Source organism: Theropithecus gelada, chromosome 7a, assembly GCF_003255815.1.
Source record: "Theropithecus gelada isolate Dixy chromosome 7a, Tgel_1.0, whole genome shotgun sequence".
Lineage (NCBI taxonomy): Eukaryota > Metazoa > Chordata > Mammalia > Primates > Cercopithecidae > Theropithecus > Theropithecus gelada.
The window spans coordinates 39,564,842-39,578,099 of record NC_037674.1 but is presented as its reverse complement, the minus strand read 5'-3'; the positions used below and the strand labels follow the sequence as shown (position 1 = coordinate 39,578,099).

The following is a 13,258-nucleotide window of genomic DNA, read 5'->3' as shown; positions in this document are numbered from 1 at the left end:
GTGATAGTAGTGGTGGTGCATGCCTGTAGTCCCAGCTAGTCAGGAAGCTGAGGTGGGAGGATCACTTGAGCCCAGGAGGGCGAGGCTGCAGTGTCCAAGATCATGCTACTGCACTCTAGCCTAGGCAACAGAGTGAGACCTTGTCTCAAAAAAAAAAAAAAAAAAAAAAAAGTCTGAGACTAAATCATAATTGGCAAATTCAAAATGAATGCATGGGCTGGGTACGGTGGTTCACATGAGTAATCCCACAGTGTGGGAGGCTGATATATTAGGTTTGCTTGAGGCCAGTAGTTTGAGACCAGCCATAACAAGACCCCATCTTCACAAAAAATAAAAATAAATAAATTAGCCGAGTGTCATTCCACACACTTAGATTCCTAGCTACTCAGCTGAGGCAGAAGGGTCCCTTGGGCTCAGGAATTTGAGGCTGCAGTGAGCCATGATCACAACACTGCACTCCAGCCTAGGCAACAGAGCAAGGATTCTGTCTTTAAGAAAGAAGAAAAAAGAAACGAAGATGTGTACTACTTAGATTCTGTCCAACAAAGAATGTGTAGGATGTTTTCTGAGATGAAGCTGCAGTTTTGTGTTAACTATTTTGCAGTTCTTTGTCATCTTCACCTTCCCAATTAAAAGGAGAGAAAAACCCAGCAACTTGTTTTAGATACGCTTCCAGAATGCAGGGACTTTGATTTTTTGTTCTATTTTGTTTTGGGATGAGGTCTTACTATGTTGCCCAGGCTTATCTTGAGCTCCTGGGCCGTAGCGATCCTCTCACTTGAGCCTCTTAAGTAGCTGGGACTACAGATGTGTGCAGCCTTACCCATCTAATTTTGAGGGGACCTTAGTAATGAATTTTAAAATGTTTTTGAGGTTATAGGACATGGTACAAATTGAATGGGAGCCAAGAGAGTATGTACTGATGTTCATTGATATGAAACTGAATTTTAAGTGTTAATTTTTATGATGAATAAAAAGCACTTGGATGTTTGCTAGGCATTTTGCAGCTTGTATCTTTGCAGGCCTAGCCAGAATGGACTGTTTTAACAGTTTGAGTTGCTTAATCTGCTACTCACTCCGTGGTGGTGACTAAAGGGTAACTGTAGCCCATATACTGGAAATAACATTTCATTAAAATTTTATCACTTTCAGGAAGGTGACAGCATTGAGTGAGGGGTGGTAATTCACTGTTTAGTGATTTGGGCTTGGTTTTAATTCAGGATTTGCTCTTTTCTCTTGATATTTACTTACTATCAACAGATCTAGACAAAGGAAGTACACATTGGTTTGAGGTTTTGATCTAAAATACTATCCTTGGTTTAAATATACAAGTAATGAGTAAGCAGAGCCTTTCCAGAGCTGAAGGGTTTCTGAAGGGATTACTTGGTTTTGAACCTTTTTCTGCTGTAATAACTGCAAACATAATGTGTGATCTGTCTTCCCTTTTAGAGCAAAGCCGGAGAGATGATTTGGAAGCCCTAGGCCATATGTTCATGTATTTCCTTCGAGGCAGCCTTCCCTGGCAAGGACTCAAGGTATCCTTGAAAGTGTTCAGTGGAGGGCTTTGTTGCTATGCTCAGTTGTTAATGAAGAGGCCTCTGGCTTCATGTTTTTAAGAAATGTGTAGAAGGCTGGCCAGATGTGGTGGCTGATGCCTGTAATCCCAGCACTTTGGGAGGCTGGGGTGGGAGGATTGCTTGAGTCCAGGAGTTTGAGATCAGCAACATAGTGAGACGCCATCTCTATTTAAAGATAAATAAATATTTTTTAAAACAACACAAAAAGGATTATTGATTATAGAGATAAGAAACAAGGACTAGTTACATTAGTCTATACTATAAATGCTCTCCTGGGCTTTGGAAACTGTTTTGTTCACTGTTTGTCTTCCCTTTCTTAATTTTTCCTTGTTTTTGGATTTTCCATGATCTTTTCTCTCATTTCCTCCCAGCCTTGACAGTGCTGCTTTTCTCTCTGTGTTGGTATTCCTCCTCCACTACCATTATGTAGCAGGAGGAGTGTTCCCAGTATGTAAGGGAATTTCTGGAACAAATTGTTGACAACAGCTGCTACACATTTTACCAGAAAGGCCAGCAGGGTGTGCTCCTCAGGAAAACTTAGAAAATATGTAGGCTAAGAACTCACCTGAACTAAAATGAAAATCCAGGTTTAACATTGCTGTTCAAGTGTATTATTGAATAAATGCCTATTCAGACAATAGCTATTCACTGTAAAATGTGTAAAGTTTAAATAGCCTTCCTTAGGTAGGTGTCAGTACGGTGGTTACATGTCAGTTTACTATGATAATTATGAGCATTATCATTACTCTGTGCATTTGGCTGTTTGACTAGGAAATGGTAAGCTTCTAACCCCTTGTAAGTCCCATTAGTATTTTGTGAGACTTTTTTTTTTTTGAGACAGAGTTTTGCTCTGTTTCCCAGGCTGGAGTGCAGTGGTGCAATCTTGGCTCACTGCAACCTCCGCCTCCCAAGTTCCAGCAGTTCTCCCACCTTAGCCTCCTGAGTAATTGGGATTACAGGTGCACGCCACCATGCCCAGCTAATTTTTTGGGTTTTTTTTTGAGACGGACTCTGGCTTTGTTGCCCAGGCTGGAGTGCAGTGGTGTGATCTCAGCTCACTGCAACCTCTGCCTCCTGGGTTCAAGCAATTCTCCTGCCTCAGCCTCCTGAGTACCTGGGACTACAGGCACATGCCACCACGCCTGGCTAATTTTTGTATTTTTATTAGAGACGGGATTTCACCATATTGGCCAGGCTGGTCTCAAGCTCCTGACCTCGTGATCCGCCTGCCTCGGCCTCCCAAAGTGCTGGGATTACAGGCATGAGCCACTGCACCCAGCCAATTTTTTGTATTTTTAGTAGAGACGGGGTTTCACCATGTTGGTCAGGCTGGTCTCAAGCTCCTGACCTCAAGTGATCCGCCCATCTCAGCCTCTCAAAGTGCTAGGATTACAGGCGTGAGCCATCGCGCCTGGCCCAAGACATATTTTTTGGTTGTAATTTATTTCAACATACTAACATGGAAAGAAACTTAATCAGTAGTTTGGGGTACTCCTACATCCCGTCTTCCAGAAAGGCAGGATGGTTCATTTTGCTGTAGGCTTTCTAGAATACTGTCCTAAAACATAAGACTTCTACCCATTGCCTTTTAGATGTTATTTCTTCACTCTTAAATTCCTCTCCTGTTTTTTTTTTTTTTTTTTTTTTTTTTTTTTTTTTTTTTTTTGTTTTTTTAAAAGTTGTAAAAATTGTTATCCCATTGTTTTTAGGTAAGGCTATGGAAGAAAAATCAGGATAACTGGAAAATGCTTATAAAGCTTTTGTAANGGCTGGAGTGCAGTGGCCGGATCTCAGCTCACTGCAAGCTCCGCCTCCCGGGTTCACGCCATTCTCCGGCCTCAGCCTCCCGAGTAGCTGGGACTACAGGCGCCCGCCACCTCGCCCGGCTAGTTTTTTTTTGTATTTCTTAATAGAGACGGGGTTTCACCGTGTTAGCCAGGATGGTCTCGATCTCCTGACCTCGTGATCCGCCCGTCTCGGCCTCCCAAAGTGCTGGGATTACAGGCTTGAGCCACCGCGCCCGGCTCCTCTCCTGTTATATACATCTTCTCATTGATGTTTATAGCTTTCAAATATAGTTTCATGTCAAACTTGGTCATCATACAGCCAAACAATGCATTAGTGTATTATTAATTGCTTGAAACTGTCTCGTCCATAAATCATTTTAGTGATAGTTGTAGACCTAAAATTTCTCCTACTCACTTCAGAATGCTATTGCTTAAGTCTGAATGCAGCAAGCTAGGTAAAGCCTGACAACAATTCCCTTGAGCCCACTGTTGGTCCAGGATTCAAAAGCCCTCTGACTATAGCTCTGACCATACCAGACTTGGGCTGCTTTTGAGATACTGACATACACCAACTCTGTTAGCCATGGCTGTACCATAGACAACTTTTTTCCCTCTGGAAGCACGTTGTTGAAATACATTTTTCAGTTATTGTTTTTTTTTTTTTTCTGTTCAAAGTCTCTATATATATGTAGTAGAATTACTTATCTGTTTCCCACACCTGGATTAGCAATACTTTTAGAGCTGATCTAAGAGAGAATGCTGAATCACATTGAATTATGGTAGCCATGGGAGGTTACTAAGCTTCTGCAATTTTGAAAATATTGCCACATAATATTGTTATTTTCTTATCCTAGCCACTCATCCATTGTATGTGATGGTGTTTATCTGAGACAACTAAATATTTTCGCAAGTAAAATTTTCCAGAACACAGCAGATGTTTGTGTATATCTAAATATATAATTTCTACTACATTTCTTATTTGTGTTAGAAAAAAAATCAAGACCAACAAATACTGTGAATTTGAGTGAAACAACCATTGTGTCCAAAAACATATTGAATCTCCCATGCTTAGGACATCTTTTCAAATAACTTTCTCTTTACTCTCTACAGGCTGACACGTTAAAAGAGAGATATCAAAAAATTGGTGACACCAAAAGGAATACTCCCATTGAAGCTCTCTGTGAAAACTTTCCAGGTGGGATGCTAAAAAGAGATTCCAGTCAGTGTGACTGAGCTTTGAAATAGGTAGAGTCCATGACTGGGTATCTCTAGATAAGGGTGCTGTTTAGGTAATTAACATTTCCTTTTGTGATACAGACCAAAGTAGGTTTTATCGCTTTTATTTTGTCTGTAAAGAAAACATCAGTGTTAAATTGTCTGTATAAATAACCCCTTTGTGGCCCAGTGCTTCCCCACAACCACTATGGAAAGCATTCAGCTAATGAGCAGGGCCTTTCATCTCTTTCCTGACAGAGGAGATGGCAACCTACCTTCGATATGTCAGGCGATTGGACTTCTTTGAAAAACCTGATTATGAGTATTTACGGACCCTCTTCACAGACCTCTTTGAAAAGAAAGGCTACACCTTTGACTATGCCTATGATTGGGTTGGGAGACCTATTGTAAGTATCTTTTTTTTTTTTTTACCTCATTACCTCCTTTCTCCAACCAGCACTGCCTCATGCCTTTACTTGTCAGTCTTCCTGCTTGAATCTTTAGTAAAAATATTCCTTTGATCGTAGACTGTATATTTACCAGCCTTGTCTGGGTGTTGCCATAAGTTGCTCTTACTAGTTCAGAAGTAGGAAGGGGTTATGTATTTTTTCCTACTGATATAGGAAGATAATAACTTGCATGTCCTAAGATAACAGAATTTAAGCCTGGTTTTTAGGAGAAATTTCATTTGAATGATTCAGACGTTGTTTTGTTTTGTTTTTCAGAGAGTCTCTCTGTCGCCCAGGCTGGAGTGCAATGGCGCCAATCTTGGCTCAGTGCAACCTCTGCCTCCTGGGTTCAAGAGATTCTCCTGCCTCAGCCTCTCAAGTAGCTGGGATTGTAGGCATGTACCACCACACCTGGGTAATTTTTATATTTTTAGCAGAGATGGGGTTTTGCCATGTTGGCCAGGCTGATCTCAAACTCCTGACCTGAGGTGATCTGCCCGCCTCGGCTTCCAGAAGTGCTGGGATTACAGGCATGAGCCACCATGCTCGATGCCATGATTCAGAAGTTGATGCCACATACGCTGTTAATGTACTTGACCTTTGTAGGAGTGGAACCCAGCACCATAGGAAGCTTTTGAATTTGTTGTTCTGGTCAGGGGTTCACAGGGCCAAACAGATACCACTGGAGGATTTTTTTTTTTTTTTCCGGAGTTTCACTCTTGTTGCCCAAGCTGCAGTGCAATGGCGTGAACTCAGCTCACCACAACCTCCGCCTCCCGGGTTCAAGTGATTCTCCTGCCTCAGCGTCCCGAGTAGCTGGGATTACAGGCGCGTGCTGCCACACCTGACTAATTTTGTATTTTTAGTAGAGATGGGGTTTCTCCACGTTGGTCAGGCTGGTCTCGAACTTCTGACCTCTCAGGTGATTCACTCACCTTGGCCTCCCAAAGTGCTGGGATTACAGGCGTGAGCCACCACACCCAACCCTGGTTTTTTATTTTCGAAGGTAAGCTACTCTCCAATGAACTATTGAGGACCAGGCTGCCTCCCTTTTGCAGATGAGCAAACTGAGAAGACAAGACAACTTGAAAGTGCTCTTGGTAGCTGAAAGTAATTACTACTACTCTATTAGAATTAGAATTATTCTGTCGTTTGCATATGCATCAAGTTGGACCTCTTTCCCCCATTTGACTTTTTGTTTCATTTTTCCAGCCTACTCCAGTAGGGTCAGTTCACGTAGATTCTGGTGCATCTGCAATAACTCGAGAAAGCCACACACACAGGGATCGGCCATCACAACAGCAGCCTCTTCGAAATCAGGTATGTGTTAATCCTTCATTATTTCAGACACTCTACTTCTTCATGGCGAATATTAAAACCCAAATTCTTCAGCTTCTCTGCTTTAGTGTATATACTGAAAATAAAGATCAAATGCTTACCATTTCTTACAGGTGTGGTATAACTCTCAAGCAACCCTCAGAGCATGTATAGTTGCACTGAAATGTGGCCAGGTGCCTTATATGAAGTATCCAGTCTAAAGAGTAGGCCTGGCCAAGTGCGGTGGCTCATGCCTGTAATCCCAGCACTTTGAGAGGCCAAGGCAGGTAGATCACTTGAGCCGGGAGTTCAAGACCAGCCTGGGCAACATGGCGAAACCCTGTCTCTACATAAAATACAAAAAATTAGTTGGGCATGGTGGCACATGCCTATAGTCCCAGCTACTTTGGAGGCTGAGGTGGAAGAATCACCTGAGCCCGGGAAGTCGAGGCAGCAGTGAGCCAAGATTGCTTGGGCCTTTGCATTCCAGCCTGGGTGGACCCTGTCTCAGAAAAAAAAAAAAGAGTGTTGGCCTGTCAGAGTCTGTTGGCTGTAGGGGGAACTAGCTATATGTTAGGATCTGAGGCATCTACCATAGGACCAAAAGACCTGTTGGAGGCTACTCTGGGCACACAGTGCCTGTGGAGTAGCCCTGCTCACCAAGGAACAGTTTAAAAAAAAAAAAAAAAGACCTGTTGGACAGACAGGATGTACCAGGTAGCCCACTTTCGGTCTCATCTGTAGTCTAGTCTAGAGCTCTTGCCAGTTCTGGTTTTTCCTTGCTGATTAAGAGAGGTAGATAAGGCCCGGTGCGGTGGCTCACGCCTGTAATCCCAGCACTTTGGGAGGCCAAGGCAGGCGGATCACAAAGTCAGGAGATCGAGGCCATCTTGCGTAACACGGTGAAACCCCGTCTCTACTAAAAAATACAAAAAAAAAATTAGCTGGGCGTGGTGGTGGCCGCCTGTAGTCCCAGCTACTCGGGAGGCTGAGGCAGGAGAACCTGTAGTCCCAGCTATTCAGGAAGCTGAGGCAGGAGAATGGTATGAACCCAGGAGGCGGAGCTTGCAGTGAGCCGAGAGCGCGCCACTGCACTCCAGCCTGGGCAACAGAGTGAGACTCTGTCTCAAAAAAAAAAAAAAAAAAAAAGAGTGGTAGGTAATTTGGACTTCCAACTGACTTGGGCATGAAATGGAACCTCCACACCACCCCTTGTTGTTCTACCTGGGAAAATTATAGAGCTGGTCAAGATTTAAAATGGACCTGCAGTGAAGATTCAGATTAGGTCATATCATCTGTCCTTCAGTGTTCATTGTTTGGAAAACTAGTGGTCTAAATGAGGGACATCTCTCAGCCTAAAGACAGATGAGGCAAACACACCAAAAAATCAACAAATTTGACATTTTAAAAAAGGGCTTATGTATTTGGGAAGTAAATATGACATAGGATTTTATCTTTATATTAAATATATTGCTAAGAGAAAAACAGAGACCACAGTAGGTAAATAAGCAAAGCATAATAAACAGATTATGTATTTTTAAAATAATTATCACACATCAAATTAGCTTATTTCCTCTCCTTATGACCTCACTTTTTTGTATTAACAACATTTTTACGAGAAAATACAAAAACATTTGTTTCATAGATGCACATATGCAAGTATATATACGTTAAGAATAGTATATACAAACACGCACACACACATGTCCAGTGGAGTACACCCACAAATATATTTTCTCACCAGTAAGTATATACTCTTGGCAAAATGTGTGGTTTGGTGGGTAAGAAAAAAGTATGTGAAAGAAGGAAAGCCATATTACTAGAGAGTAAATATAAAGGAGAAGATAGGTAGGCAAAAAAGAAAAGATTTAGCAAACTCTGGGCACTAATTGGGTCCATAGTCACATCCTTTAATTAAAGTTGTTGTTTAAGACTTATAATTTGACTGACTTCTGGTTTGACAACAAAAGACAATGTTGACTTCTGCAGTTCTCTCCCATCCCTCCCTTTTTAAAAGCTAATAGCTAGTGTGGGTGAGGGCACAGTTAAACTGACATATTGCTGTTGATTTTACAAATTGATACAAATTCTCTAGAAAGCAATTTCTTCTTTTTTTTTATTTTTATTTCTTTCTTCTTCTTCTTCTTCTTTTTTTTTTTTTTTTTGAGACAGCGTCTTACTCTGTCACCCAGGCTGGAGTGCAGTGGTGCGATCTCAGCTCACTTCCACCTCTGTCTCCCAGATTCAAGTGATTCTCCTGCCTCAGCCTCCTGAGTAGCTGGGATTACAGGCACATACCACCATACTGGGCTAATTTTTGTATTTTTATTAGAGATGGTGTTTCGCCATGTTGGCCAGGCTGGTCTCGAACTCCTGACTTCAGGTGATCCACCTGCCTCGGCCTCCCAAAGTACTGGGATTTCAGGCGTGAGCCACTTCACCTGGCTAGAAAGCAATTTGATCAAGTTATTTTCTTCTCTGATGAAATACCTTCTTGAAATCAATCAGTAAAACAATCCAAAGTATAGGTTATGTGCATAAAACTGTTGCATTGTCATTGGTAGCAAAGATACAGAAATGATCTGCCTATCCACTTGTAAAGGCGTGGTTATAAATCTACTTCACATCCTTTATTGAATAAACTGGGTTATAGTATACAGTGAGCTGGAGGGGTGGGGAAATAAGCAGGATCAATGGGAGGAGATCAAAATTATTAACAGAAATAGTGTTGGAAGTGTAGTAATGTATTCTAAAATATTTTAAATGAAGTTTTATTACTCTATAATGAAAAATGCGGCCAGGCGCAGTGGCTCACGCCTGTAATCCCAGCACTTTGGGAGGCCGAAGCAGGTGGATCACCTGAGGTCAGGAGTTCGAGACCAGCCTGGCCAACATGGTGAAACCCGGTCTCTACTAAAAATATAAAAATTAGCTGGGCGTGGTGGCACATGCCTCAAATCCCAGCTACTGGGAGGCGGAGGTTGCAGTGAGCTGAGATGGTGCCATTACACTCTAGCCTGGGCACCATTGCACTCCAGCCTGGGCAACAAGAGAGAAACTCCATCTTAAAAAAAAAAAAACAAGGTGAAACCCCGTCTCTACTAAAAAATACAAAAAATAACTAGCCGGGCGAGGTGGCGGGCGCCTGTAGTCCCAGCTACTCGGGAGGCTGAGGCAGGAGAATGGCGTAAACCTGGGAGGCGGAGCTTGCAGTGAGCTGAGATCTGGCCACTGCATCCCAGCCTGGGCGACAGAGTGAGACTCCCTCTCAAAAAAAAAAAAAAAAAATTGCATTTAAGTAGAAAATGTATGTAAAGAAAAAATAGATAAGTAGTGTGATATCACAGTCAACATATATCCTTGTGTCTTTTTTTTTTTTTTTTTTTTTTTTTTTTTTTGAGACAGTTTCGCTCTTATCACCTAGGCTGGAGTATGATCTTGGCTCACTGCAACCTCCACCTCCTGAGTTCAAGTGATTCTTCTGCTCCAGCTTCCTGAGTAGCTGGGATTACAGGTGCCCGCCATCACACCTGGCTAATTTTTGTATTTTTAATGGAGATGGGGTTTCACCATGTTGGCCAGGCTAGTCTGGAACTCCTGTCCTCAGATGATCCACCTGCCTCAGCCTCACAAAGTGCTGCGATTACAAGCATGAACCACCATGCCCGGCCCCTTGTGCCTACTTTTTAGAATATTTTTTATTTTTTAAAATTCTTTTTCACCTCTATTCTCTCAGAATGTGATACAATTTTTTAAAAATTTTTATTTATTTATTTATTTTGAGATGGAGTCTTGCTCTGTCGCCCAGAGTGGCATGCAGTGGCGCGATCTTGGCTCACTGCAACCTCCACCTCCCAGGTTCAAGCAATTCTTCCACCTCAGCCTCCCGAGTAGCTGGGACTATAAGCGCATGCCACCACACCCGGCTAATGTTTTGTATTTTAGTAGAGATGGGGTTTCATGATGTTGCCCAGGCTGGTCACGAACTCCAGAGCTCAGGTAATCCGCCCGCCTCGGCCTCCCAAAATGCTGGGATTACAGGCATGAGCCACCGCGCCCATCCTAGAATATCTTTTTTTTTTTTTTTTTTTAAGACGGAGTCTGGCTGTCTCCCAGGCTGGAGTGCAGTGGCTCAATCTCGGCTCACTGCAAGCTCAGCCTCCTCAGCATTCTCCAGCCTCAGTCTCCCGAGTAGCTGGGATTACAGGCACCTGCCACCATGCCCGGCTAATTTTTTGTATTTTTAGTAGAGACGGGGTTTCACCATATTAGCCAGTAGTGTCTCGATCTCCTGACCTCATGATCCGCCCGCCTCGGCCTCCTAAAGTGCTGGGATTACAAGCGTGAGCCACCGTGCCCGGCCCAGAATATCTTAAAATATGTGTTTCCTTTACTTTCCTGCTTCAGTGAATTTATAACCAGTGCTGTGGTTTTGCATGGATTTTTAAAGTATGAGGAAAAGAGATGATTGAAAACTTCGGTTGTCAGGGTAAAAACTGACTAGTGAATTTCAATATACTTTTAAATGAAAAGTCTCTGGCCACGGTATAGAATTATTTAGGAAAATCTCATCTTTATTTAACTAATATGCTTATTTTTGAAAAGCTGAATCTTGAATATCTCTCTTTGATATATATGTTTTTTCTCTTTTTCTTTTTCTTTTTTTTTTTGAGAAAGGATTTCACTCTGTTGCCCAGGCTGGAGTACAGTAGCGCAATCACAGCTCACTGCAGCCTCACCTTCCTGGGCTAAAGGGATCCTTCCACCTTAGCCTCGTGAGTAGCTGGGACTACAGGTACACGCCACCACGCCCAGCTAATTTTTTTTTGTTTGTTTGTTTTCTGTAGAGACAGTTTCACTGTGTTTCCCAGGCTGTTCTCAAATTCCTGGGTTCAAGCAATCTGCCCACCTCTGCCTCCCAAAATGCTGGGAGCCACCATGCCTGGCCCAATTTTTTTAATTTTAGAGTTTTTAGTATCCTATGACCGCTAAAAGATTGGAATTCCTCCACATTCATGTAAATGTTATACCTCCTTCCCACCAGGATTCCGAATCCTTGTTGGGTAAAATTCTTTCTGCACTGTGGCTAATGGATTTCTAGTGTCGCTTCAACCTTTACAGCATCTAGGTCTGTGTTAATATTACATTTCTTCCATCTTTAGGGTTGTTTTCTTATGCTCTTTTTTGTTTGTTTGTTTCTAAGAATGTTTGCAGCCAAATCTTTCTTTCTTTTTTTTTTTTTTAAAGACAGAGTCTCGTTCTGTAGCCCAGGCTGGAGTGCAGTGCGTGATCTCGGCTCACTGCAAGCTCTGCCTCCCGGGTTCACGCCATTCTCCTGCCTCAACCACCGGAGCAGCTGGGATTACAGGTGCCTGCCACCACACCCGGCTAATTTTTTGTATTTTTAGTAGAGACAGGATTTCACTGTGTTAGCCAGGATGGTCTCGATCTCCTGACCTCGTGATCCACCCACCTCAGCCTCCCAAAGTGCTGGGATTATAGGCGTGAGCCACTGCGCCCAGCCTTCAAATCTGTCTCTTTTATTACTCTAAGAATTGAAAACAAGATAATTTTCTAGAATAATTCCTTTCAAGTTTTGAAATTAGCAAAAGAAAAATACAGTTTCTCCTTGAGCAAGATTGACAGGTATTGACTTTAGGAACAGCTAACCTTGTATCAGCTACTTTGACTCAGTAAATCTGAGCTGAGGACCTGCTATGTGAAACTGTATCCTGTGGGCCCCGGGCACGTGTGGCATGGTAGCTCACACCTATAATCCCAGCACTTTGGAAGGCTGAGGGGGGTGGATAACTTGAGGTCAGGAAGTCGAGACCAGCCTGGCTACTAAAAATACAAAAATTAGCTGGGTGTGGTGGCGGGTGCCTGTAATCTCAGCTACTTGGGAGGCTGAGGCAGGAGAATCCTTGAACCTGGGAGGCAGAGGTTGCAGTGAGCTGAGATTGTGCCACTGCACTCCAGCCAGGGGGACAGAGACTTTGTTTGGGGAAAAAAAAAAAAAAAAAAGTATATCCTGTGGATACCAAGGTAAGTAGGGAGTCCTTGTCCTCAAAGAGCTGACAAGTAGATAAGCCAAATGGACAGATAACTATAACACAAGGCAGAACAGATGTGCATCCCAAGTTGCAAATTATTGTCATCTGGGTTTGGAAGAAGAAAAAATTTCATCTAGTCTGAGCAAGACAAATAATTTGATGAGAGAAGCTGCATTTGACATGCTCTTAGCACAATTAAATGAGATGGAAGAGGCATTCCAAGCAGAAGAATATATGATCGGCCGGGCGCAGTGGCTCACGCCTGTAATCCCAGCACTTTGGGAGGCCGAGGCGGGCGGATCACGAGGTCAGGAGATCGAGACCATCCTGGCGAACACGGTGAAACCCCGTCTCTACTAAAAAAAATACAAAAAATTAGCCAGGCATGGTGGTGGGCGCCTGCAGTCCCAGCTACTCGGGAGGCTGAAGCAGGAGAATGGCATGAATCCGGGAGGTGGAGTTTGCAGTGAGCCGAGATCGCGCTGCTGCACTCCAGCCTGGGCGACAGAGCGAGACTCTCAAAAAAAAAAAAAAAAAAGAATATATGATCAACAACAAATGTTGTATCTAGTTCAGTTTTCTAAAATATATGATGTGAATAAAGGAGTCCTAGGAGACAAGGCTAGGAAAGTAGGTTGAAACCATTTGGTGAAGCTCCTGGAATGCTGGGCTGGCGAGTTGGTGCTTATTTTAAGTAGGAATAGGGACTAAAGATTTTTAAACAAAGGAGTGATATGATTGAAACTCTGCTTTTGAAATATCTTGGCACAAAATATGGTATTAGCCTGGCAGCAAACGTGGACATCAATAAGCAGGCAGTGAATTCCCTTGAGACGTAGAAGGAGCCTAGATGGGTTATA

At 42.9% G+C, this 13,258-nt stretch overlaps 1 protein-coding gene across 6 annotated transcripts in view; it reads left to right on the top strand.

The window, feature by feature from the left end:
* CSNK1G1 (casein kinase 1 gamma 1) overlaps positions 1-13,258 on the top strand; it is a 230,780-nt gene that overhangs the window by 182,328 nt on the left and 35,194 nt on the right. For all 6 annotated transcript variants that reach the window (XM_025389534.1, XM_025389537.1, XM_025389538.1 and 3 more), the window contains 4 exons: positions 1,450-1,535; positions 4,475-4,559; positions 4,838-4,986; positions 6,241-6,348. In XM_025389534.1, coding sequence (XP_025245319.1) covers positions 1,450-1,535; positions 4,475-4,559; positions 4,838-4,986; positions 6,241-6,348 — 428 coding nt within the window. The remainder of the gene's footprint in view (positions 1-1,449; positions 1,536-4,474; positions 4,560-4,837; positions 4,987-6,240; positions 6,349-13,258) is intronic.